Source organism: Perca fluviatilis, chromosome 11 (genome assembly GCF_010015445.1).
Source record: "Perca fluviatilis chromosome 11, GENO_Pfluv_1.0, whole genome shotgun sequence".
Classification (NCBI taxonomy): domain Eukaryota; kingdom Metazoa; phylum Chordata; class Actinopteri; order Perciformes; family Percidae; genus Perca; species Perca fluviatilis.
Window position 1 is genome coordinate 13074856 of NC_053122.1, and position 25868 is coordinate 13100723.

At 42.4% G+C, this 25868-nt stretch overlaps 1 protein-coding gene across 1 annotated transcript; it reads left to right on the forward strand.

The window, feature by feature from the left end:
- The first annotated feature begins 6887 nt into the window (after window positions 1–6887).
- On the forward strand, window positions 6888–21561 carry col6a2 (collagen, type VI, alpha 2). The gene is given in 31 exon segments (XM_039815653.1): window positions 6888–7093; window positions 9206–9297; window positions 9458–9558; window positions 9681–9824; window positions 11970–12338; window positions 12433–12453; window positions 12546–12611; window positions 12717–12815; window positions 12927–12953; window positions 13140–13166; window positions 13280–13324; window positions 13502–13555; window positions 13646–13708; window positions 13832–13894; window positions 14014–14067; window positions 14156–14191; window positions 14286–14348; window positions 14486–14548; window positions 14664–14726; window positions 14810–14872; window positions 14969–15019; window positions 15107–15205; window positions 15299–15361; window positions 16047–16082; window positions 16176–16221; window positions 16313–16537; window positions 16956–17145; window positions 17231–17412; window positions 17523–17561; window positions 19640–19974; window positions 20473–21561. Coding segments are annotated over 30 exon segments (3033 nt in total). The 5' UTR covers window positions 6888–7093; window positions 9206–9221; the 3' UTR covers window positions 20743–21561.
- Window positions 21562–25868: the final 4307 nt, after the last annotated feature.

The window sequence follows — 25868 nt, forward strand, 5'->3', positions numbered from 1 at the left end:
CATTGTGTTCACATGTTGCGTCTGAACGTGTTAACATTTAATAATAAGTATACAGCCTTAGCCGCTGGCATAGCTGTAGACTATTTAAGTCTTGCAAATTTGTTGCTGATCTGGGATGCAGTTACATTGCTACTGTGAGGTAGCCTCGTGAAACCGTCCTGATCTTGCAAGCTCCAGTTTTCTACTCGCAGATCAGTCTGGCATCTTGAAAATTTGGAGCCGTTCGCCAAACGACTGACCAATCAGCGTTGGTTTTGAGGCGGGTTTAGGTGTGACGCAAAGAGAAGCGACTGTTCAGTCTAAACAACATGGCAGCTTCCACGGATGAGATGAGCGTAGCTATCGCGCAAGTTTTATCCGAGTTAGAAAGTATTCCTTCATTGAAAGAAGAGCAAAAAACGGCACTGGAGGCTTTTCTCTGAGGAAAATATGGTTTTGCTCTTCTCCCGACTGGTTTCGTCAAGAGTTTGATCTGACATACCAACACAGGTGGTATATTCAGTTTGATTTTGTAGGCTCACTCAATTTTGACCCACTGTATTTTATGTAGCTGTGTGCACAGTTCTTAGCTGCTCTAGCGGTGCGTCTCTAGGGCAATGTTGAGCAGTAGATTGGGCCACCACTTTTGTCCAGAGTGAAATATCTCCTAATATTCCTTACTTTTGGATGAATGGCTTTCAAATTTGTGCTGTAGAAGATAATCCACATCGCTCATGGTGACCACAGTTACTTTACTCTATAGTTACTTTAAAAGAAATACTAACTTCTGCTAAGTACGAGCAAATGACAAAATAGCCATCCAAATTCCAGTGTCGCAGCAGGATATCAGCCCCCACTTGGCTTCAAATCTGTGCAATTTGCATTCTTGCCAAAGGCTTTGAGCATGCGTATTGTTGTTCTCCCATTCTCATGGCATGTGACTGTCTATTTTGGAGGATCGTAGTTCTTAGAACGCTGTTTTGATGGACTTTTTAGGTTCTATTCTAGAGTAAAACACAAGAAGAACCTGGTGTGACGTAAGTGTACATTGATTGGTTGAACACATTAGCCACTGCAGCATCGGAAACCAACTCAACTTACCATACTAACCGGTGGCCAGTTTATGTCACCAAGCATTCCTATTGGCAGTTATTCCAGAATTATATGACCCATAGCAAAGGAAGGAAAATTCAAGATGAAACTAGTCAACCAAATAGACATTGTGCAATTTCTCATTCATCTCAATTGTCACTCCAGAGAAATACAGATGGTTTAGTCTCACAGTGATCACTGTGTGGACTCTCTAAATTTTCTTACAGGTATCTCATTTCTGGAGTCTTAGGTAAAAGAAAAGTCAGAGTAGTGAAAGCTCTCAAATAACTTCAATATGATACTAAAATTATTGGATATACGTACATGTACATATCTCAGGCCCTCATGTACCCTCATGCACGGTGGCTCAGTGGTTAGCACTTCTGCCTCACAGTTCGAGTTCTGGGTTCGAGTCCAGGTCGTTCCGGGCCTTTCTGTGTGGAGTTTGCATGTTCTCCCCGTGTTTGCGTGGGTTTCCTCCAGGTGCTCCGGTTTCTTCCCACCATAAAGACATGCATACTAGGACTACAGTTGAAAATTAGCCGACTGGCTAACACTGGCGCATTTACAGAAATGTTGATTAATGTGCATTGTCCTAATCAAATAAACTTACTTACTTACCTACATTTGCAAACGTAGCGTTATCAGCGCCATGGCCAACCCGCAGAAAGCGCACGCTGTGATACTTCAGCTTACGTCGTATTTATCAAACCTGCAGTTCATCGGGTAATCAGCACCTTTCTCCGCCCACTATAACATAAATTGCGCTGTAGCAAAGCATTAAGTACTGGTGCTATGATATGGCTGAGTGCAGACTGCGATATTCCCACAGCTGATGCTATGACTGTTTGAAATGATTCTGATGCCAATATTTGTAATGTAGCGAGGAGTTTAACAACAGCTGGAATGGAATATTCTATGGAATATTACTCTGATTTCTTCCAGTAGCCTAACTGTAATATTGCATGGCTGCTTAATCTGTAACGCTTAATGACTTTGTGTTCACTCAACTGCAAAAGTGTCATCCTTGTGGCAAAAAATCCTTTCAGCTCCTTGGCCTATGTCTTCGTCTATATGGCATATGCGTATGCGAGGAAACCTGCTTGCGGCTGGTTTACACTTGCTTTTAAAGTGCCCATATTATGAAAAAATCACTATTTCAGGTATTTGGGGTGTTATTTTATGTCTCTGGTGCTTCCACATGCATACAAACTTGGAAAAAAAAACATCCATGCTGTTTTGAGTGAGATACGGCTTCTGAATGTAACCTGCCTTCAGTCTCCGGGTTAGCTGTTCAAAATCTGCAGGGCTTTCTACGTCACTAGCCGAAACGAAGGGGCTAACCGTAGCATGCTAGCGCTAGCATGCTAGCTCGTTCTCAATGGCAAACACTTCTACAACACACACTAGTTCACCATAATCTACAAAAGAACTACTTATATGTCCCTGTTCTGCAGGTATTCCACGCAAAGTTGGAATTGCGCCCTCGTTTAGAAGAAGTCTCCCGGCTAATCCTACCTTGTAACTGAACAAAGTTGCGAAGCGCACGTTGCAAAACAAATACGCCTGAAGTGGACGCAAAAGCGTTAGTACATCTGGCCCTCAGTGTCCTGGTAGCTCACCTGGTAGAGCATGTGCTCTGTATACTAGAGCATCCTACACTGCAGCCTTGGTTTAATTCCAACCTGCCGCCCTTTGCTGCATGTCGTAACTCCGACACAAATAAGCACAGAATGATTAAAAAATGAGACGTTCCAGTTAGTCTCAGAAAATCAAAATTCACAACAGATAAGCAACAGATTTTGTTCCTATGCGAAAATTACTTTACACTTACACTTACATTACATTACACTTTTTTCTGTTGCAAAGCCCCAATTTGCTTGCCCCAAATGAACCATCACCTCTACTCCTAAACATCACTATGTGAGCATTGTCAAGCACCTCTGTGCCCATACAGCCTCTTAAAACCACAAAACAGTGGTTTAATTAATATGACAATATGTTAATATGTTATGATAATATATTACAACCTGTCGTACACCGCTGTTATCTGACTGCTCTTTTTTCCACCCTGTTGACCTTTAGTTATGTGTCATGTCCCCTGATCTTAGCCATTAACTTAGTGAGTAAAATGTTATAATGACCACTAATAAAGACTCAGGTTGTCGAAAAAAGCTGATTTATTCTTTAACTACCGAGTGCAGCAATGTGACAGTTTAGTAGGCGGACTCCATATAAACACAAGTCTCAAGTCAAACCCACTATGTCAGCAAGTATCTGCCTGCTAAGCTGCCCTTGAGCAACGCATCTCTACCAGCTCAAGGGTTGCTGTGCTGCAGCCGAGCCTGACCTCTGACCTCCCTGTTGATGAGGGGCAAGAGAAGACAGAATTCCTCCTTCAGGGGTCAAGGGTGTATCACTGCAAACTGCATCTTTTTGTTGTATCCTACTCTTCACTGCTGGATGTGCAGAAAATATACAGTACATTGACACACAAATGTTAAAGTGTTTTCTTCTCTATGGCTCAATGAGACACTCAGGACCACAGGGAAAAAAAACAGTAAAGTAAGTTAAACTGTTCCACTGAAATTCTGCTGCAGTGTGAGTGTGAGTGTTTTTTATTAAACATTCATACTCCCACTGCAGCAGAATTTCAGTGGAACAGTTTAACTTACTTTAATGTTTTTTTCCCTGTGGTCCTGATTTTGAGCCATTGTTTTGATCTTTGCTGTGTGCATTTGTATGAGAGTGTGTGCACGTTTGTGCGCTGCATGTCTTTGCACTGTTTGATAAATCACTTCCTGTGTTAAAGTCATTTCTGAAGAACAAGAGCCAAAACTGCCCTTATCAGAGCATTCCACAGAGCCCCTGTTTGTGTGTGTGTGTGTGTGTGTGTGTATTAGTTTGTTTGTTTGTTTGTTTGTTTGTGTGGTGATGCATTTTTCTGTGCATGATTTACAGCATCCGTGCATGTATAGCTGTGTGTATGTGTGTGTATCTGAGTGTTTGCATATGGGGGGGACTGTTCCTCAGAAATTTATCTTGGCTCCTCTGTCGTTTGACTAAGACCCAATTTCCTCTCTCCTTTTTTTCTGAAGCCCTAGCGATTGGACCTCTCACTACCATCTTACTCTCAGACCTCAGAACAACCTTTTACCACCGAAATTCACTGGTAGTGACATAAGTTTCGCACATGAACTTAACCGTACGTGTTCATGATGTGTGCACAACCCTGTGTGTGTGTGTGTGTGTGTGTGTGCGTGTATTTGTGTGTGAGTGTGTGTGTGTGTGTGTGTTCATTATGCATTGAGGTAACGACTCCCAGCTGTCTTGTCTGAACAGAAAGCACATCTGGTGGAAAGGAGGGGGAAAGATTCCAAAAAAGAAGCCAAGGAAAAGAGAAGTAAATGTTAGCTTATCATAAGTTAAATGTAATATCTTGTGTGTTTGTTCTTTAATATATACCGTGTATAGAATTTCAGATTTAGGAGCTGCACTGGAAAACATCTGACTGAACGGTATCACACCCATAACATGCAGATAGTCGTATCTGGGCATGCTGCAGATGAACATGTATCTGCTGTTTGAATGTGTGGATTTGTGCATGTGCGTGCATATGCTTGCTTTGCTTTTATGTCTATATTGTCGCCTTGTCTTTTGTCTTTGTGCTTGTTTGCATATGACAAAAACTGAGTCGCTCCTTGTGTGTTTTCCATGGAATAGTGAGAAAAAAGTTATAGCGAAGTTGGGAGAGTAGAGCTGTTTATGATTCTGGAACTGATTATATAGAAATCCCCCCAGACTGTAACGTTCTTTCAGTCCATGTGAAAGAAATAATGAAAAAAAAAATGAAAGAGTGAGAGAGAGTGTGTGTGTGTGAGAAAGAGGAGAACAGAGACTGGTTTACTCTTATTTGGGAGGGAGGTCATTCCTATTCTATGAGTCACACTTTTAAGAGAGACCAGAACCCCCCACCCTCTCAATCACATGCACATGCACATGCACACGCACACGCTCACTGCTCCACTCTCCTCTTCTCTTTTTAAGGAAAAACTCTTCATGGGCCAAGACAGAGAGAACCGCTTTATAGAGTAATAACTCTCTCCAGAAGCTGCCCTTCTCCTACTCCTTCTCTTCTTTTCTTTGCACTAAGTAAAATGCAGACTGCTGTCTCACCTCCATCCACCCCTAGACTGATGACAGCCCACTATACCTTCAGATAAAGTTAAACTTAAAAAGCATGAGGGATTAAAACGGAAAAACGTGTGTCTATATATATGTTACGGTTCTGCAAGTGCAACATCAGCCATGTCTAATGACAGATGAGGTCAGATCAAACTTGTGATGTGATATTCCTAAAGATATGGATTCCAGTCTCTGGTCATCCACTTAAGCACCTGCCATACTCCGTTGACCCAAATGGCCCCCTCATCTCCCTCTCATGGGACGGATGGATGTGGACTTTGATGTAAAAGCTAGGGCTGCACAATATATTGTTTTTTATCATCATTGCGATATCAACTGTCACAATAATCATCACACATCGCAAAAGGCTGCAACATATCACGGAAGACACTCAGAGATTTTTGTGTTAGTTGAAATATAGTTGAAATCAAATATCAGTAGAAAACTGCACTTTCAAATGTAACAGTTATTCTTTTTTTAAGTGGTGCCTTTTTATTCAATTCAATGTTCAGTTTGTTCAATAAAAGAATGTTGGAAATGGTTTCCTTATATTTGTTTTAAATTCAACAAGCAATTTGTGGTCTTCCAGCAGAATACTGAAAGCAGCAGTAAGGCAGAACTGAGTCCACTTTAATCTGTTTATTTATCGCAAGTAATAAGTAATATCGCGATATTCAACAACATTATCACATATCAAATATTTTCCTCATATCGTGCAGCCCTAGTAAAAGCCTGTTCACGACATCGCCTCCCGTATCCTGGCCTGGATAAAACATTAGGTGGCAGGCCACATCAGAGAATTCAAGCAAATTAGACCCTCTGATATGCTCAAGTGTTTGTCTGCAACATATAATTAGCAACAATGAACTGACAAGAAATATGCTTTACATGCTTTACATGTGTAGAAGTAAGTGTCTGTGCAGATGTGTACAAACATGGTAAATCCTCTCACAGGGAGACCTCCCACCAACACTCTAACACATACGGATAGGCAAACATGCAGCTGAAGCACCTACATGCGTATAAACATGGTGAGCAGACTCATGAGCAGTCTGTTGCTGTTTATATCAAGTATAAACTCCTCTCACTCGGCCTACTAATTGTAACCAGACCACCAGACATAAGCAGGGTCCGTGTGTGTGTGTGTGTGTGTGTGTGTGTGTGTGTGTGTGTGTGTGTGTGTGTGTGTGTGTGTGTGTGTGTGTGTGTGTGTGTGTGTGTTTATGAGTATGGGGGTTAAGTCTACTCTTTATCCTGTTCTATTTCAAACTGACTCACCACATGTATGAGATTAACTGTGAAAACCTCCTAAATGCTCTATCTCAGGGACATGAAAGCTCAGTGTCCCCAGGGTTCTCATGTGTTTGGCTGAGGGACACATCCATAAAAATGTAATATCTACGGATACTAAAAGGGCATTACAATCTGTTTGTGGAGAGGTGTGGGGGGAGGGGGGTGGGCTGTTCAAAACTCAAGCTGCGCTTTGGCATCCTCTTTTACTGGTTCATGGCAGTAATACTGGGGGTACACGCGCGCGCCCTTACACGGCTCCTGAGGAGCCATGGCGCCTCCAAGCGGACAGCAGTGGACACTGGGGTGCGTCGTACGCGTACAGGAGGAGGGATCAGAGCTTGTTGCTGGGGCTGGACCGGGACAGGAGAGCGAACGGACGGCTCTTCTGCGGGAAGTGAAAGCCCATCCAGAGCTTTGTTTCCCATTTTTCTAACTCCCGTATCTCCCTTTTCTTTCTCGGCTTTTACCTCCTGCTGATATGAGAAGATAAATCAACAGAGGATCAGCTGCTAACGAAGTTTTGAAGTTGTTGGAAAGAGTTCAGGTAAGCAGCACTTTTACGCACAAGTACCAATCTCTCTCTCCCTCTATCTGTCTCCTTCTTTCTCCTTGTGTCTCTATCTGTCTTTCTCTTTGCCTCTTTGAATGTCTTCAAACTTACTCTCATCAACAGAAATGAGGGGAAATGAGGGGTTTTCCCAGCCAAACCAAACTGCTGCGCAAGAACAAACTTTCAGTAGTACGCAACTCCTTCAAAATCCAAGTAATTACCCAAGGAGAAAAAATAAATAAAACATAAAGCATGGGCTCTATCAGTCGTGCTGGTATCTCTGCATGTTCTTGCATGATATTTACCTGTGCAGTGGTGAAAGGCAATGGGGTCTCCCACTCACTCCCATGGCCTGGACACTACAGTGGGAGAGGAGTGGGAACCTCTGCAGGAGCGACCTCTTCGCAGCTCACAGCTGTCCGTCCGCCAGAGGGAGCCACAGCAAAGCGCGTGGCTGGTTGGTGTGCACTTAAAATGTTCTTAAAATTATGTGTCTGAAAATATTTTTGTAGTTAGTGTAAATTGAATGTACTTCAAATTGCATTACATTTTTAACAACTACCTTCAGAAAATAATAATTTGAAGGCAAACTGCTTGTGGGATGGCATTTATTTACAGGGAAATTTATATTATAAATGTTTTTCTTAAGAGGAAGAAGTTTTCTCCGATTGGTCACTTGTAAAGATGCAGTGAATACAGTTGGCAGGATGTCTAGTGGTGGACACTCGCTGGCTGAGATCTTGTAGCTGATGAAGAGTGACTGATAGACCAACTGTAGGCTTTATTGACATGTTGCTACCAGTGTGCTGAGTGTTCAATGGATGTAAGGGCTGTCAGCTGCCCTCCAGAGGCCCTTCCTTTCTGCACATCCAGCAGGGTGGGATTAATAATCAGGCAAAGTGTGCACTATCCCGGGCCCCTCCTCTCAGGGGCCCTGAAGGCCTCTTATCAAGTGTGTGTCAGCTGGTTGGTTTGTGGTAATCTGATTAATAATTTATTTTGGAATATGCACACCTTAGATAACAAAGGACAGGCAGGTCCAGCATGATTACCTGTCTTGTCAGAATTTAATTAAGAATGGCCAATAAACCAGAACACGATTTTTCTCCCATCCTGGAATGCTGTATGGACTAGCAAGACCTTCCTCCGCAGCGCTGTGGAGGAAGGTCTGGCAATGTGAGACTACATAATGCATATCCCTACATAAAATTGTGTTTGTGTAGTCAAATTACAAATAAGGATCAATGTGCCAGGGCCCCCGAACAGGTGAACAGAGGTTCGCTGCGAGGGAAGGGAAAGCCTCTGGAGGGCTCTCTGCTGCCAAATGCATGTCTGTTCATTTTGTTTCATCACGCAGTCATGTTTGTAAAATCTTTTCTTGACTTGAAAACAATGAGGTGCTATATTTAGATAAGTTAATAAGTTAAATTTTTAAGACTCAAGCACTTAGGCCTGTATGTATTTAATGCATCTGATTGAATTTCTATTGGTTATGGCTGAAGTTTGGCAGCATGTTAAGGCCTTTGTCCAGGTTTCTGCATGAATAATCCATTATAAGGCAAATGTCAGCCTATGTTAAGATCAGTCACTTCGTCCAGCCTCTGTCGTTTCTATGTCCACCATTAAATACAAGAAAGAAAGGCCATGTGTAACTCTTGATCATTTCAAACCTATTACATAACTCTGTGGCAGCCATTTTGTTCCATGGGACATGGGACAGTCAGTAGTAGTCCGTGTTTTTCATACAATTAACTGATGCCAGATGCAGAATCTAGAAAAAGAAATTATAAATATGAATCTGAATATTTTGGCATTCAACTACTACTAAATAATTACATGACAATAATAATGTGGAATGACAAGACAATTCTGTATTATTAGACTACACCAGAGTGAAAGGCTATTAGACTGGTTATTTTAAGATAGCCACATATAATCCTCTTTTCTGTCACATATGTCTTTCCATTTCTGCGATTCAGTGTTTTTTCTGTATTTTATGTCTTTTCCATGAGTTCTTTTTTCACTTTATTGATCTTGAGACATAAAGTGAGAAATACACAAGCATATTGTTGGCTCAGTGGAGTGTCTTGTGCCCTTGTGTGTCAGACAGGAGAAGAGGAAGATGTTGGGGTTAGAGGTCATCGTGCTCTGTCTTCTTTTTGGAGCCCTGACTCACGGCCAGCCAACACAGTGCAACAGTGAGTGCCATGAACCTGATCCCTTACAGCCATAGTAACACGGCATGTTAAAATGTGAACAGTTTTAGTGACATAACATGGAGCATTTCATCTTGCTGATTTAAATGCATTGCACTTGTCATGGAAGCTTTACCTGTGTATTTTTCTGTGTTTCCTCCAGAGAAGAATGATTGTGCAGTAGACGTGTACTTCACCATAGACACATCTGAGACCATCGCCCTGCAGGAGCCACCCCCTGGAGCGCTGGTGGAGAGCATCAAGGTTCCTCATTTTTCTCCAACACAAAATATCCCTGTTTTATAGTGTCATCATCCCTTAATGACACTCGACCAAGTGGGCTGTATTAGCCATGTTGTATAATATGTTGTACCTTGTTGTTGTAGACATTCGCTGCGCTATTTGCAGAGCGTTTGGAAGATGCTGAACTTAAAGGTGTCGTGCGGATCAACTGGAACATCGGTGGACTGCACTTCTCCCAGATCCAGAAAGAGTTCAGTACCATCGGACCCAAGAACAATTTCATCACTGTGAGTGACACACACACATCCCTTCACATCCCAGATACCATCAAGTTTAAGATTAAATAGTTTGTATAGATCAGATTTGGGTGTTTTATGTACCTAAGTAAGTACCGAATTAGAGGAATTTGATAACTTTGACATTTAGCCTACAAATGATGTACAATACTGGTTAAAGCTGCACCAGGTATCATCACATGTTGGCAGCTAAATTAAAGTGATGGTTCGGAGTAATTTCACCCTAGGGTCCTTTGCACCATGATCTCGAGCCAAACACCCCCCCAGAAGCTTTTTTCACCTGGGTGCGTATCGATAGGTGTTAGCGTGAAGTAGCATTATTCGAATAGCGGGGCTAATGGATCGGAGTGTCTCTTAACATTACCCCTACTAATAATGCCCGAAATGATACCAAACGTCTACAGTAGTACAAATAGGTTATGCACTCATAAAACGATGGATTGTAAAATTTGTAAGTACACCAGAAGTTTATGTAAATAACACTTGCCTGCTGGCTTCTGCTTTCTGCTGCTGCTGCTGCTGCTGTTACTACCAGGCAGTAAGAGTGCTTAGGGACATCTACAAATTACAACACCAAAAAGAGATGCAACAAAAATATTTATTAATTTAATGATTAAATAAGGTAATGTCTCCAAACTTACCTCAATTATTACTTGTCTCCTGCTAGTTATATTACAGCACTTACTTTAAAAAATAAGTTAAATTAAAAAATATTTTTGTTGCAATTTTTCGGTGTTGTAATTTGTAGACGGCCCTAAGCACTCGTCTTACAGCAGCAACAACAACAGCAGAGAGCAGAAGCCAGCAGGCAAGTGTTATTTACATAACCTTCTGGTGTACTTACAAACTTTACAATCCATCGTTTTATGAGTGCATAACCTATATATACTAGTGTAGACCTTTGGTATCATTTCGGGCATTATTAGTGGGGTAATGTTAAGAGACACTTCGGATCCATTAGCCTCTGCGCTAAGCTATTCAGCGGATAACGCTACGCTACCTTAACTCGGTTCAATGTTAGACCCAGGTGAAAAAGCTTCTGGGGGTGTTTGGCTCGAGGTCATGGTGCAAAGGACCCTAGGGTGAAACATCTTCAACCATCACTAAAAAAAAAAAAAAAAAAAAAAAAAAAAAAAAAAAAAAAAAAAAAAAAAAAAAAAAAAAAAAAAAAAAAAAATTAAATCATGGAGTTTTGCATCTTTGTGGATGGAGATTTCTGACCTGGTTTATCAGTGTTTTAAGCCCCCAACGTCTCTACTAGTCTATTACTTACTACTACTCTACTCTCGCACTAGGATTAGGCAATTGGTTAGGGTTAGGGTTAGGGTTAAGGTTAGGGTGAGGTGCCTTGAAGTCAACGGTCAAAGCGCTGCCTGGCTGGAGACACTGGGGGCTTAAAACACCATCGAGCCCTGACCTGTGACCGCACATCGTCTTCATGTTTGTTTTTTAGCTCACCACACACTTGTTGACGCCAGTGACAACAGCTTAGCACAAAGACTGGAAATGGGGAAACAGTTAGCCTGGGTCTCAACTAAATCTGCCTACCAGCACTTCTAAAGCTCACAAATTAACAAGTTATATATTGTTTGTTTAATTCATACAAAAAACAAACGTGTAAAAATTACAATTAGCTGTTGTATGGGGAATTATGTGCCGAACTATTTCTTGACTGGGAGCAGTAAACTTCCTGGAGTCTTCGCTGGTCACCTGGCAGCTGGTCCCAGCCAAGAAATAATCCAGCGCATAACCTCTGTAAAGCAAGGCATTGCTGTTTTTACATACAACAAGGCTAGTTTTTGTGCTAAGCTAACTGACAATATATTAAACGGATACATATGAGAGTTACGATCTTCTCATCTAATTCTTTGCCAGATAATGAATAAGTGTATCCCCAAAATGTGTTCCGTGGTTATTTATTTTATTATTCCAACACAGCATCTGAAGATTAGGTTAAAATACAGGAGCCACCTTTAGTCCCATACCATTTCAGTTTATATCAATCAATAAATCAAATTACCCCAGAGTGACGCAGATACCTTCAGGGCCCCTGAGGGTCTTGGGTCCCTGGGCAGTTGCCTGCTTTTCCTGATTGGTAATCCAGCCTTAACAAGTCACACTTGTCAATGTTTCCAGGGCGTCAAGGCAATCCAATACCTGGGTAAGGGTACTCACACCGACTGCGCCATCAGCAACATGACCGAAAAAATGCTGCGCTTTCCCTCTACTACCAGCCCCGGTTTGGTCCGATTCGCTGTGGTCATCACCGACGGCCACGTTACTGCGAACCCATGCGGGGGCATCAAAATGGCAGCAGAGAGGGCTCGCGAAAAGGACATCCATATGTTTGTCGTGGCGGCATCAAGGAACATCGAAGAGACAGGGCTGAGGGAGATCGCCAACTCTCCTGCGAGCGTCTACAGGAGGGATTTCATGGCTGTGGATCTGAGCCAGGGCAGAGCCATCATACATGAAGACACCATTAACCGCATCATCGACACCATGGTAACACGCAAACACACCCACAGAGACACACAGAGAAACACAAAACATGCTGAATGCCTCTCCTGCTCACACCTTGTTCCATTTGTGTTCACAGAAACATTTGGCGTTTATACAGGTAAGAATACACACACAACTAATAATCATAAAGATTTATGTTTCAGACTGTATCAACACTGACTGTATGTCTTAATTTCCTGTATGACATAGTGTTACAATGTGACCTGTCTGGAGACAACAGGGCCTGAAGGTCCAACAGGTCCCCGAGGACAAAAAGTGAGCTTCACACGTACACACACACTTACAGAAACTGCACACTCGTGACATTCATCCTCATCCTTTTCATTCACATATTTTCTCCTTTTAACTCGTTGATTGCAGGGAGCTAAAGGAGACAACGGCGACCCAGGTCTAAAAGGATTAAAAGGTCGCCCAGGAGACCCCGGTATCGAGGGTCCCATCGGTCAGCCCGGTAGCAAAGTAAGACACTGAACATCCACCAACTCATCAGCCCATATTTACTACAGTATCACAACGTTTGTATCTATAGTGTCATAAACTATTTTTCTTTACGCTTTTTCCTCTCTGTAGGGACAACCAGGTGTACAAGGTGATAAGGTGAGGCATCGCTCTCCTTTTGTGTGGATTAGGTTCATCAGTGCATGACTTAAGTATTTGAATAAATGAATGGGTTTGTAGATGAAAGATAATACAATGTGGAGTCAAATGAGTTCATAATCTGTTGAATGAATAAGCACATATTGATCGTAGTAAAATGACTGCTGATCTTGTGTCTGCCCACAGGGAGAGATTGGTACTCAGGGGAAAAAGGTAGGACTTTTTTCTTATTTATGATTTATTGCTTAACCAAATCTGTTAATTATCATTCATTTTGTAAAGGTATCGGTCTTTCTCTTCTAAGTGTCTCTTTTCTTTGACGTTAGGGCGTGGCTGGCGTTGAAGGGCGCAATGGTACAGATGGACAGAAGGTAGGTGCTGTATAAGGCTGATATTGTACATTTAGGGAACAAGATGCAACCTAGTTATTACAGACTTAATAAAACTGATTCTATTCCACAAGTTTCAAATAGTGGATGTCTGATTTTGCAGAGAAGCTCCAGTTTTGTAATGTAGTTTTTTCCCCTTTATCTTATTCTTCTCACCAGGGTAAAATTGGACGGATCGGCGCTCCCGGCTGCAAAGGAGACCCAGGCGACAGAGTATGACATTCAACACTATTTGAAATGATCAGTACAGCCATAATGTGTTGTGTTATGGCCTATTTATGTTGTGTGTTTGATGCTTTGTAGGGTCCTGATGGTCACCCCGGAGACGTCGGTGAACGTGGTTTTGCTGGTACTAATGGAGAAAAGGTACATGGTCTTCACTTAAAAACAAAAACTATATCAGTAATCCAATATGTGGTTAAACTCTGCCTGACTCTGTGTGGTGTGTGTGTGTGTGTGTGTGTGTGTGTGTGTTTGTGTCGTCTTTAGGGTGATCCCGGTCGCCCTGGAAGACCTGGTCCCTCTGGCCTGTCTGGAGAGACTGGACCAAAGGTAAACCTGGGGACAGGGATAGCTGCTCTTTGCTTTGACAGATATTAGGCCTCAGGTCATGTTAAATGGTTTAAGGAATGTTGGAGGTGAAAGGCTAAACTCTGGTGCTTCTTCCACAGGGAGAGAGGGGAAGTCCTGGATCACCTGGCGTCCCTGGACTGAAAGGAAACCCAGTAAGACAGACAGACAGACAGACAGAAATACATTCAAAAATACTCATTATATGCATCATGTAGCTCACCTGTGTGTTGTTCTTCTTAGGGAACCCCTGGAGATCCAGGAGTCAGAGGAGAACCGGTAAGAACATCTGATTCACCCAACTTATAATGTTCCCCTTCATCGTTCGCTTGCATGGCTTTATGTTGACTTTCCAATTGTTTTCGTGTTCTAGGGGAGAAGAGGAGACTATGGGCCAAAGGGTGCTCAAGGGTCAGATGGAGTTAAGGGAGACAAGGTAGGAAATTGTGTACACAGTCGCACAAGAGTGAAACATTTTTGTATTATGAACTTTTTGCCTTGACTCAAAGGATTTCCTTCATTATAAGACATTACTCCACCACTAGGGGGCTCAACGCTGATTTTATGTTTCAGGGTGAAATGGGGCCAGAAGGCTTGAGAGGACTTCCAGGTGAATCCGGAAACAAAGGAACAAAGGTGAGAAGAGTCATATTACCTTTATTATCTGTATATGTTAATATGAACACCATACACAACTATTTAATCTAACCACTATTGTTGCACCTGTTGTCAACTTTCTGCCTCTGAACAGGGAGACAATGGCCTGCCAGGCCCCAGGGGACCACCGGGGACACCAGGAGAGGCTGGGAAAAATGTAGGTTAAGGGTCTCATTTGAGCATCACGTTAAAAAGATACATTACGTAATCTTGTTTACATTAACACTGTTGGTGTTATAGGGTACCAGAGGTGACCCTGGTGATGCTGGACCAAGAGGCGATCCTGGACAGATTGGACCAAAGGTATGTGTGTGAAAGTGTTTTAGCATCTTCCTTGGACCCTTTTTAGGGTCTCTATAGCTGCAGTTTGTCTTGACCGTTCATTTTGTCTCTATTCAGGGAGACCCTGGAAGACCTGGTTTCAGCTATCCTGGGCCTAGAGGATCATCGGTAATGTACACATGCACTTTGTCTCTTTGCGTTTGCTAGCCAGAGTGACACACTTGCCTGAGAAACCTTTCTTCCGCTGTTGTACAGGGTGAGAGAGGAGAGAATGGCAATCGTGGACCTCGCGGTGGCAGAGGAGACTGTGGTCCAAAGGGTGAACCAGGAGTTAAAGGACCTTTGGGAGAGGACGTGAGTAACTCATTGTAGTTGGCTGTATGCTGTTAAGCAAGAAGTGTACAGTAGCCTACAGGTGCACAATGCTATTTTTTCTGCTTACAACAGGGTGAGCCAGGATCTCAGGGTGAACCTGGCCTAAGAGGGCCAAGAGGAGAGCTTGGGCGTGATGTAAGTATACAAAAACCACACAAATCAGGAAAACACACATACAGGTGCTTTTCTACTCACTGATATAGGGAGTTAGCCTAGAAATCTAGACGCACCCTAGTGGCAGCAAATTTATTTTGCAGCCAGGGTCAGTCTAGGCACTCTCCGTTGGCTTGTGAGCTGGAAAAAACAAATTTTGGTCAGGCCAATCACATTGTGTATAGAATCGGGGGGCGGGCTTATGGCTGCTGCTGCTGGGAACAGCGGTCTTCTGGAAGACTTGGAGTTAAGCTTTTCTTTGAGAAAAGAACAAAGAACGGCACTGAAATCATTCTTGAAAAAGGAAGATGTGTTCGGAGTTTTGCCGACCGGATACGGCAAAAGTTTAATCTATCAACTAGCTTCGCTACCTTCTTCGTTGCTCTGCCTGGTTGTAGCGCTATCCTATTGTGCAGAGGGAATTTGAAAGACAACTGTTTATCCCGCCCCTCGGATTGAGCCCTGCCAATGGTGAGTTCCCAGACCCAACATCTTGATGTGGGTCTGGCTTTTCAGGTTAATAGGGAGTTGCATCCAGCTAGGAAATGCCAACCTAAGCTGATGTTTAGGCCTACTTGTTAATGATTTACTTTATCTGCTAGCAATCCCAAACCAGACAAAAGCTGAAAGGCAGGATGTGATATTTTTGTGTTCTCTTCCTCCACAGGGAGATCCTGGCCCTGAGGGAGATCCCGGCCTCACTGTAAGAGCATTTCATCTAACCACTCTTTTGTCACTGGCACATCAACAGAAACATGATAGATATAATGATATTATGTTGTTTTTTTTACTGCAGGAATGTGATGTTATGAACTACATCAGGGAAACATGTGGCTGCTGTGGTGAGTTTAGTTACCACTGTCTTTCTATTCAGTGGTCTGAACATGCTCTGCTAGGCTATCAGATTCTTACAGTCTGTGTATTTATCTGCAGATTGTGAGAAACAATGCGGAGCCCTGGACATTGTGTTTGTGATCGACAGCTCCGAGTCAGTGGGTATGACCAACTTCACCCTGGAGAAGAACTTTGTCATCAACACCATCAACAAACTGGGATCCCTTGCCAAAGACCCTAATTCAGACACAGGTTGACATGCACATGTTCCCTTGCTTTTTAGATGACTACAGAATTAGTCCAAAAAACTTTACAAGATGGCTGCCAACTTGCACGAACGGTTACTTGTATTCCAGAAGAAACATGTATTTTTAGGGTGTACACAGACTGTTCTTATGTCTCTTTTGTCCAGATGTTTCTTAATTAATCAGGGCTGATGTGCTGTCAGACCCGATGTGCTGTCTGCACACATAAGGCAGATGGGAGTCATCACAGTTATGTTTACATGTTCCTCTCACTATATTTCTGACATTTACCAATACATACATACATACATACATACATTATTCTTTAAAAAAAAACCCACATCAAACCATTTTACTGGGTGACATTTTTCTACATGACTATGAACATGGGCACTTTGTATAAAAAAATGGAATCATAATCTTCCTCGTGTCCACTCTGAGTACTGATCTCACATCATGTACCACTGTACATACACATCTCTCACATTCCTGACTGACTTTTCAGGATGCAGTGAAGCGCTTGGAGTGGATTGCTGGAGGAACATGGACTCCATCAGCTCTGAAGTACGCCTATGACAACCTGATTAGGGACAGCCGCAGAGCCAAAGCCAAAGTCACTGTTGTTGTCATCACTGACGGACGCTTCGACCCCAGAGATGACGACCAGCTGCTCGACTACCTCTGCAGGTGCCTGGCACTGGGGCTGTATTTTGAGATTTAGAATGAGCTATTATGTGGTTTCTATCCATCTCATTGCTTGTGTTTGTGTTAGACAAACTACCCCTGTTGATGTGAGTGCCATCGGAATCGGAGACATGTTCGACCAGATTGAGGAGAATGAGAGTCTGAAGAGCATTGCCTGCCAGAAAGATGGCAGGGTGCTGGGCATGAAGCGCTTTGCAGACCTCGTGGCAGAAGAGTTCATCAACAAGATTGAAACCGTGCTCTGCCCAGGTACACTCATTAGGAAAGCACACATAACGTACAGTACGTTCATCTGGTGAATTATGAAGCTATTTTCTTTAGTCCTTTTTGTCTGACATTTGTCTTTATCTTCGTTTTAGAGCCTTTCATCATATGCCCTGATCTCCCCTGTAAATCAGGTAAGATTTTAAAATATTATGTATCACCATCATGTATTTCCTCTTATAAGATTTTCATCATTTAGGCCTGGGTAACTATCATTATTAAGGTGTCAATATGCTTCAATGAAGTGCTTGTCAAATTGTCAAAGCGTCTGAAAAAGCATTCGATTTCAGGGGCATATGTCGGACAATTTTTTTATCTTTTTTCATTCTTTACACAACTTCTTCCGTCACTTTTCGTGTGTGTACAACCAAGTGCAACTTTGAGGAGACTGTCCAAAAGTGTGCACTGTTTTACCCTTTTTTTATGTTTCAATACGCCCTGCACCTTTCTGACAGCAGGCTTTTTGCCCTACCTTCAAATGTGGCTATTCAGAACATTTAACGTATAAACATTTTGGCCTTCAGACGTGTGCGGACAACACCTGGTACCAACTAGTTTGGTTGTAGCAAAGTGATGCCTTTAAGCTAGCTAGGATTACACATGTTGTGGCTTACATTTAGGTCAATATGTTTATTTACACACATCATTTTACCTCCTCTGCTATTATGCAGTTAATTCATGTCGCTGTAAAGCCAACACACAAAATCAAACTTACAATTTAGTGCAACTCAGTGTAGCTCCGGCATCTTTGTTGGCTGTGTTGATGCGTCGTGTCTGTGGGACCCCGCCCACGATGTTATTCCGCCCGCTTGTTTCAGGAGGGGGCGTCACAGCGGGGCAAGCCCCTTCCCCCTGGAAGCCGCTGGCCGAGGAAGGCAGCCCCTCATTGGTCCCCACCTCTTTGGAGGGTGTAACCAGCCTGCTAAACAGCCTGAGCGAGCAGCAGTACGGGGTTGGCGTTGCAACTATGGCGTACACAGCCCAGAGAGCCAAACTCGCCCATGGAGCGGACAGGCAGCGGTGGACCCAGCTGTTCATCAACTCCTTCAAATATGTCTATGGAGACATTATGGGAGACCCAGAGAAAGCCTTAGGACTCTGCTAATGCTAATATGCTAACCATGCTACCTCGCCATTATGGACGCCAATAACTAATAAGCTTACTGCTGGATTTTTTCGTGTATTTTTTTTTTATAAAATTGGGGGTTTTTTTTTTTTTTTTTTTTGCTTTTTCTCCCCCCCCCCACAAAAAAAAAAAAAATAAATTAAAAAACGCCCCCCCCCCCCCCCTTCCCCCCCCCCCCCTTTCTTTTTTTTTCCTTTTTTTTTTTTTTATTCCCCCCACCCCAAAATTTTTCCCCCCCCCCCCTCCTGAATATTTCTAAATAACCTACATGCTGAGCTGTCTCTCAAAAAAGTCAGTCTGTTTGAAAGATGATACATATCATTTCTTCCACCCTGGTGGAGGAACGTTTTCCATTTACATGCAAAGTGGATGTGGTCCATTTGTTGGTGGCAGATTGGTCTGCAGAGCCATTCATGTTGCTCATGTATAGTGTACAGTGGCTCTTTTGATGAAGCCTCATTTCCACTGTGAATGACAAGCTTGCTGAATCACGCTGATGGCATTTCTATTGCTGTTTTCCACATATCCATGGTTACGGTCTTTACTTTTTTATTCTTGTGCTCTGTGAATGAGTCATGTTGGTGAAAAGGTCATGACATGTGGAAAATACACTCAGTATAGCCTACTGGATATGAGTCAGAAGTTGGTGTTTGTGGATGTTTGGTTTAATTGACATGGCACTGACAATTAAGGAACTATTGTATGTTATGCCCTTGATTGGTGCATGTTTTTTTGCATGTGGCTTAGCTTGTATGATGACTAGAGGAAACTGGCTACATGGCTTTAACCAAATGTTATGGTATCAACTGTGACTGAAACTTGCTGACGTGAACTATGTTGTTTTGTATCAAATGTATTCATGTTTTTATGCCATCTCAAGAGAATAAAATCATAGAGCAAACTAAAAAAGTGCTTTCTTGATGAGGTCACTATTTATATGAGAAGGGTTAGATGAAGACAGCTAGTACACTATGTTACAGTATATGTTTTGTTGGCTTTGACCTCTGAGCATCTGTGTTCTGGCTGTAGCTTGCTGAACACCATGTTTGATTTAAAACTTCATGTATGTGTGTGCGTCTGTTCCAGAGCCTGCCGTGGCTAGCTGTGTTCAGCGACCAGTGGATGTGGTGTTCATGTTGGATGGTTCTGAGAGGATGGGACTGGAGTCCCACCGCAGGGCCAAAGAGTTTATCGAGAACGTAGCTCGCCAGCTCACCCTTGCCAACAGCCGTTCAGACGAGAGGAATGCCCGCTTGGCTCTGCTGCAGTACGGCAGCCCTTCAGAACAGAGGGTGGAGTTTGCACTCACTCACAATCTTACAGTGATCTCTGATTCGCTGGCAAGGGTGACCTACATGGACTCGTCTTCTGCTCTGGGCAGCGCCATCATCCATGCTGTCAACAATCTGGTGGTTCCAAAGGTATAAATAAACACATGTCTTGGATTTGTAGGAAGGTAACCTATGCCAGAAACATGTAAAGGAATAGTTAAATATTTTTGGAAATTCACTTTCTTGAACAAGAGAAGAAGATCAATACCACTCACAGATGAGAGTGGTATCAATCTTCTCATCTTATCTCTCGGCAAGAAAGCAAATAAGCATATATCCCAGAATGTCACACTATTCTTTTAAGTACGGAGCTGGAGCCAGGAGGTCATTAGCTTAAAGATTGGAAGCAGGGGGAAACTGCTCACCTGGTTTTCAAAAATACATGTCTCATTTGTGACAATCGTGTAGTTTGGTTATACTAGCTGTTTTTGTCCTCCTTCCTGTCTTTATGCTAAGCTAAGCTAATTTTTGTTTGGCTCAAGCTCCATATAAACACACAGATATGAGAGTGATATCAATCTTATCATCTAACTCTTGGCAAGAAATCCAAAGAGTATATTCCCTTAACATTGCATGTTGTGTTTGTAGCAGGGTGAACGCTTGGCTCGTCGCAACGCTGAGCTGGCCTTTGTGTTCATCACTGATGGCATCACAGCCAGTGAGCAGCTGGATGAGGGCTTGTCTGCTATGAAGCGAGCGGAAGGCGTTCCCACGGTCATCGCCATGGGAACAGACACAGATGAAGAGGTGCTGCGGAAGGTGTCGCTTGGGGACATGTCTGCCGTCTTTAGAGGAGCTGACTACAGCATGCTGAACAAACCCTCATTCTTTGAGCGCTTTATCCGCTGGATATGCTAGTGAGGAACTGTAACTCTCTCCATACAATTAGAACCCATTTAAAGAAGGGCCAGCTCCTTCAGCGTACACGTAAACACACACAGAGCCATCAGCAAACCTCTGTGATCATTTATAACTGGATGTAAGGCACTGAGGCGGCTACATATCCTGTTGTTATGGGTGAAGATTAATTTACAGAAGCCAATACAATGTAGGACCAGTTGCACACTCACACAAACACATTTGTAACTTGATTGTTATATTAATTCTAAATTGGTCAGCCCTTCCAACTAAAGACACTCAAAAGTATCCCAGAGAAGGGTGAATGAATGTGTACGAAACTAATTGTACGCTTTATTTTGGTTTTATTTTGTATCGAATTTCAGTTTGCAGTGTGTCGCTCTCTCTTTCACACACACACCACACACACACACACACACACACACACACACACACACACACACACAGTCTGTCTTCACAAAGTCAGTATTTACTTTAACGGTGCTAAAGTAGAGATAAAGGACAAAGCCATGCCAGTGGTTCTGAAAACTTTTTTTTACATCATGTTATGCTGTAATTACTGTAGTTTGTTTCAGGGGGGAATCATGTAGACATATCTTCTTCAGGGGGAAATAGAATCTCACATTACGGTAATGTCCTACACTCAGCCACATAAGAATCACACACAGGCACACACATATGCTGTAGTTATTTACACATGATTTGACAGACAAACATAAAAGAACCAAATCTGTAAACATGAATTCCAAATAAACCATTATGTGGTTACCCCAGCACTGTCTTTTATGTTTGCAAGATATATAAATGTGTGATGTGTTATATGTTTTTGTTGTGCAATTTGTCATTAAATCACTGTAATCTTAGCAGGAAGGAAGTGGCCCTCAGGAATAATTTTCAGTAAAGAAAAGAGTTATAGAAAATGTATGTAACACAAACATACATACATTTCACCCTTTTGGAATGTAATATTTATCCCCTCTCCATAATAACAAAATAATTTGTTCCCAAATGTGTTCCCAAATTATTGTTTATGTCATAAGGGAAATTCTCTCTTTGAGCCGTGACATCGAGTGTAAAAATGGGTGTTGTGCTTCTGGCTCCCTCTGCTGTGAACAGAAATACAAAGCAGCAAAGTCATCAGTGTATTCAGACTGATCTATTACATTATATAATTCTGAGATTCTACACATCGTATAGGCAAACATGCAATGCAGTAGAGCTGAAGATCTTTGCCCGAACCCGACGGGACCCGACGGGTTCGGTCTTAATTTCTATTATTTTACACGGGCTCGGGCCGGGCTCGGGCTTGCGCTTCGGGTTGCATGGTAAATGAGCGGTCAGCTGATGCGTTTCGATTAGCGTGAAAATGGATCCTGAGGAGGTGAAACGGAGGATGGTCTCTGGAGGACTTAGCCGGTTTCTTTGTTCCAACTTCCAAGTGGCCTGTAGCCTCCGTTAGTCATGAATAAATGATGTTAAAACATGTATAAATGACTCATTTTTTACGAAAGACAAAGGAGCTGTGTGCGTGCGGCGCAGTCTCTTTTTTCTTTCTCTCCCTTTTCCGCCGAGTCGTGCGTGTGCCCGCTCGCGGTGTGAAGTGCGTGTCCGCGCTTTTCTCCGACACTCTAATGACTGCTGATAGACGGCCTTTTGTACAGTCGGGCTGTAAACGGGTTCGGGCTTTTAAAAAGCTGTCAATCAAAATGTACTTGTCGGGCTCGGGCCGAAAACTGTCGGGCTCGGGGCTTTTCGGGCCGTACTTTTAAGGCCCGATTACAGCTAATGCAGTAGGCTACTTTTTACTGCATTACATTGATTTGGCAGTTTGTTATTTGTTACGTTGCAGATTCGGGTTATTAGCCTAATGCAAAATATAAAACATTCTGTCAAATCAAATAAGCTACTATCATAGGTTAAGCTACCCAGGAGTTTATAAAGTAATTAATATTAATCCCACCTTTACCAGCTGCAAGATTTAAGTGATGAATACATTAATGTATATTTATAATCCAGTAATATAATAGGCTATATATATTTTTCTGAAATAGTCCATTCTGCATAATTAGTAATTTAACTGTTAGAACTGTAAGTATCTTGTATTACTATTGTATTTAAATGCATAACTATTAGGCCTACTACTTTTTTGTTGCGACTGTAAAAGTAATTGGTTACGAGCAGTGGTTGCGACCGACCTAGAAATATTTGAAAATACAATAGGCAACGCATTTACAGCGGGCAGAAGGAGATACTTTTATTTAATTGTATTTATTTATTTTTGTCAAGACTGTTGTTTTTGCCTATACCGTTTCGTCTTAATAGTTTATTCATAAAAAATTACAATAAATGCCAGATACGTACAAATACATACCCAAACAGTTTGAGAGTAACAACAAAAAAAACATCAAAAAATATACATACACATAAGGAACCTATAAACAAAAATACACAAACTTTTTTCTGATCCTAATCATAGACTGTATATACAGATCCTATCCGTAAACAAATATACTGTATATTAGGCCTCTGTCAGTACCCGATCCGTTCCACCGGCACAATCCGTTCTGCGCATGCGCAAGATGTTCACGCATGCGCTGTGGTACGAGGATTTACGACACTACCCAATCTGTTCCCACGCTAGCTAACGTTAGTTTAGCTAATAGCTAATTCGGCGGACCGCAAGGTGATTATAGCGGTCTGCCGTTAGCCTCCACAGTTAAGCTAACGTTAGTTTAGCTAACAGCTAATTCGGCTAACCGCTAGCTGAGACAGCATGTAAACTTTAAAAGACCCTCAAAATAAAACTTGAAAATAAACGTTAACATATATAACAGCTGTTACGTCAGTTCTACTTGTGCTCATTTAAAATACAATCACTCAATACTTGTCTTTATTGTTATTACTGTAAAGTCTTAATTTAGCTGTAGCCTGCTTTTCCCATTATGTTTGACCAAAGCCGGTCTACAGAAAGCCATTCCACTCCCTATTCATCCCCATTGTACCGGATTTTGGTTGCAGTTCCACCAGAGTTCCACTGGGGGTGATCGCGGTCCAGTGCAAAATGAATGGGACTCTATGGAGCTAGACGGCTAAATTTGTCTCTTTAGCCTGATTGTCGTTGAGAAACCTCAGATTTGATTGTAGTTTTTGCAAGTTCAACATGGGTTATAGGTCAAAAGTTGAATGAATGAGTACTTACGTCCTTTTGATTTCTTACAGGGTGAGTCGTTGTAGCCCATAACACGCTAGCATTCTGCTAATGAATGCTGATTGGTCAGTATAGAAAAAGAAAAATGCGGAGAGAGCAGGCAGGCAGGCAGGAGTAAGGTAAAACGATTTAATGATGAAACACATGAACACAAAATGACCTGACAAAGGACAAGGGGAAACACAAAGACTAAATACACAGACTAATGAGAAAACACAAGGGGTGACACAAGGGTGGGAAACAGGTGAAACACATTAGGCTGGGCAGAGCAACAAAAAGGAGGGAAACACAAACAGATAAATAGTACAAACAAAAGAAAACCAGGGACTTCAAAATAAACAGGAAAAAGAGCACAAAAGACTACCAAAATAAGACTAGACACCAAAATCAGTGAAGGAGTGATTACGATCGGAGATCCCGCTTGACGGCATCCGAAGCAGAGCCTGAATATCAGAGTGAATATTTCGGTGTGGTCTTTAAATTATCAGCAAACCTCTTTCTAGCACATGTATTAACAGGGAGAGCCTTACCTGTCAGCTGTGTTGTCAATGCCTCGAGAGAACAAAGGAAGCGACTCAGAGCTTGCCGTAAAGCAGTATCTCTGGCTGTATATGTGTATGACGTCATTGACATTTTAAAAGGCTTTTTAGAACAAAAAAGCGACTTTAAAAAAATCTAACACACAGCAGTGTGTATTTTCTTAGCCTCCCCTTTCGAATGCAACATTCAAATTACTAGACAAAAAATTATATCCTGAGAAAAGTGGGTTTTGAGGGGTATAGCTCCATAGAGCCCCATTCATTCTGCACTGGCCTGTGAGCGCCCCCTATATGGAACTCTGGTGGAACTGCAACCAGTTCAGAACCCGGAAGTAACGAGGGAGTGGCACTTCTTGATATATTAGAAGTTCTTTGGTTTGACTTAACGTTATTTTAGACTGAATCTAGCTGTCCGTTCTGCCTGCACGATCCGTTCTGCGCATGCGTTATTTTAGACTGAAGGCTGTCGGCTAGCGGTTAGCCGAATTAGCTGTTAGCTATCACGGTGGAGGCTAGCGTGGAACAGATTGGGCAGGTCGTAAAACGGTATTATCATCTGCGCATACGTCATACGTATCATCTTGCACATGCGCAGAATGGATCGTGCCAGTGGAACGGATCGGGTACTGACCTTTTTATATATGTCACTAGGCTCGTTTGAGATGAGCCAGATCTGCGCAGAATCGATCACCGGTGATCGCCGCCCAATGCATGCCGGTTAGATTTGTGTCCGACTTGATCCGACTTGATCCCGACCATTGACATATATATTAATGGACCAATAGACCCCGTTGCTCTGGACGGAGACCAGTGAAGGCTATTAGAAGCACTTTTCCGGTGATGGCCAGCTTTACTGCGCAGCCTCCAACTGACAGAGACAGCGTAAATGTGACGTGAGCAACGTGTCTGAAAGTTGTAAGTCTTCTGGTAGCTGTGCCAAGAGAAATCTCAATCATTCCCAATCTTACAGAGACGGAGAGCGTAGGTATATGTAAGGAGATAACATAAGCACATGCTAATTATTGCTAACTAACATGCTAGTTAACATTAGTAATTAAACCTAAACAGCTAATGTAAGTCAAAACTGCCTGCGAGCTTCTCCTGTACTATACGTTAATTCCTCTACTGTGAGCGCGAGTAAGTCACTTGGTTATGACACAATCGTTAGCCTATTTTTACAAAAACGTCTGCTACGGAGCCATAACGCGGAGATACAAGGTAATGGAGCCTTTTATACATTGTTGTGTTTCTTTAGAACTAAACAATGGACAAATCGAAGTCTTTAAACGCTCGGATGTAAAGTTATTCTCAGTCAAGTGATGTAAAAAAAATGGCGGATAGCGGAATGCTAACAGGAGGTGATGGCCAGTTAGCAACAA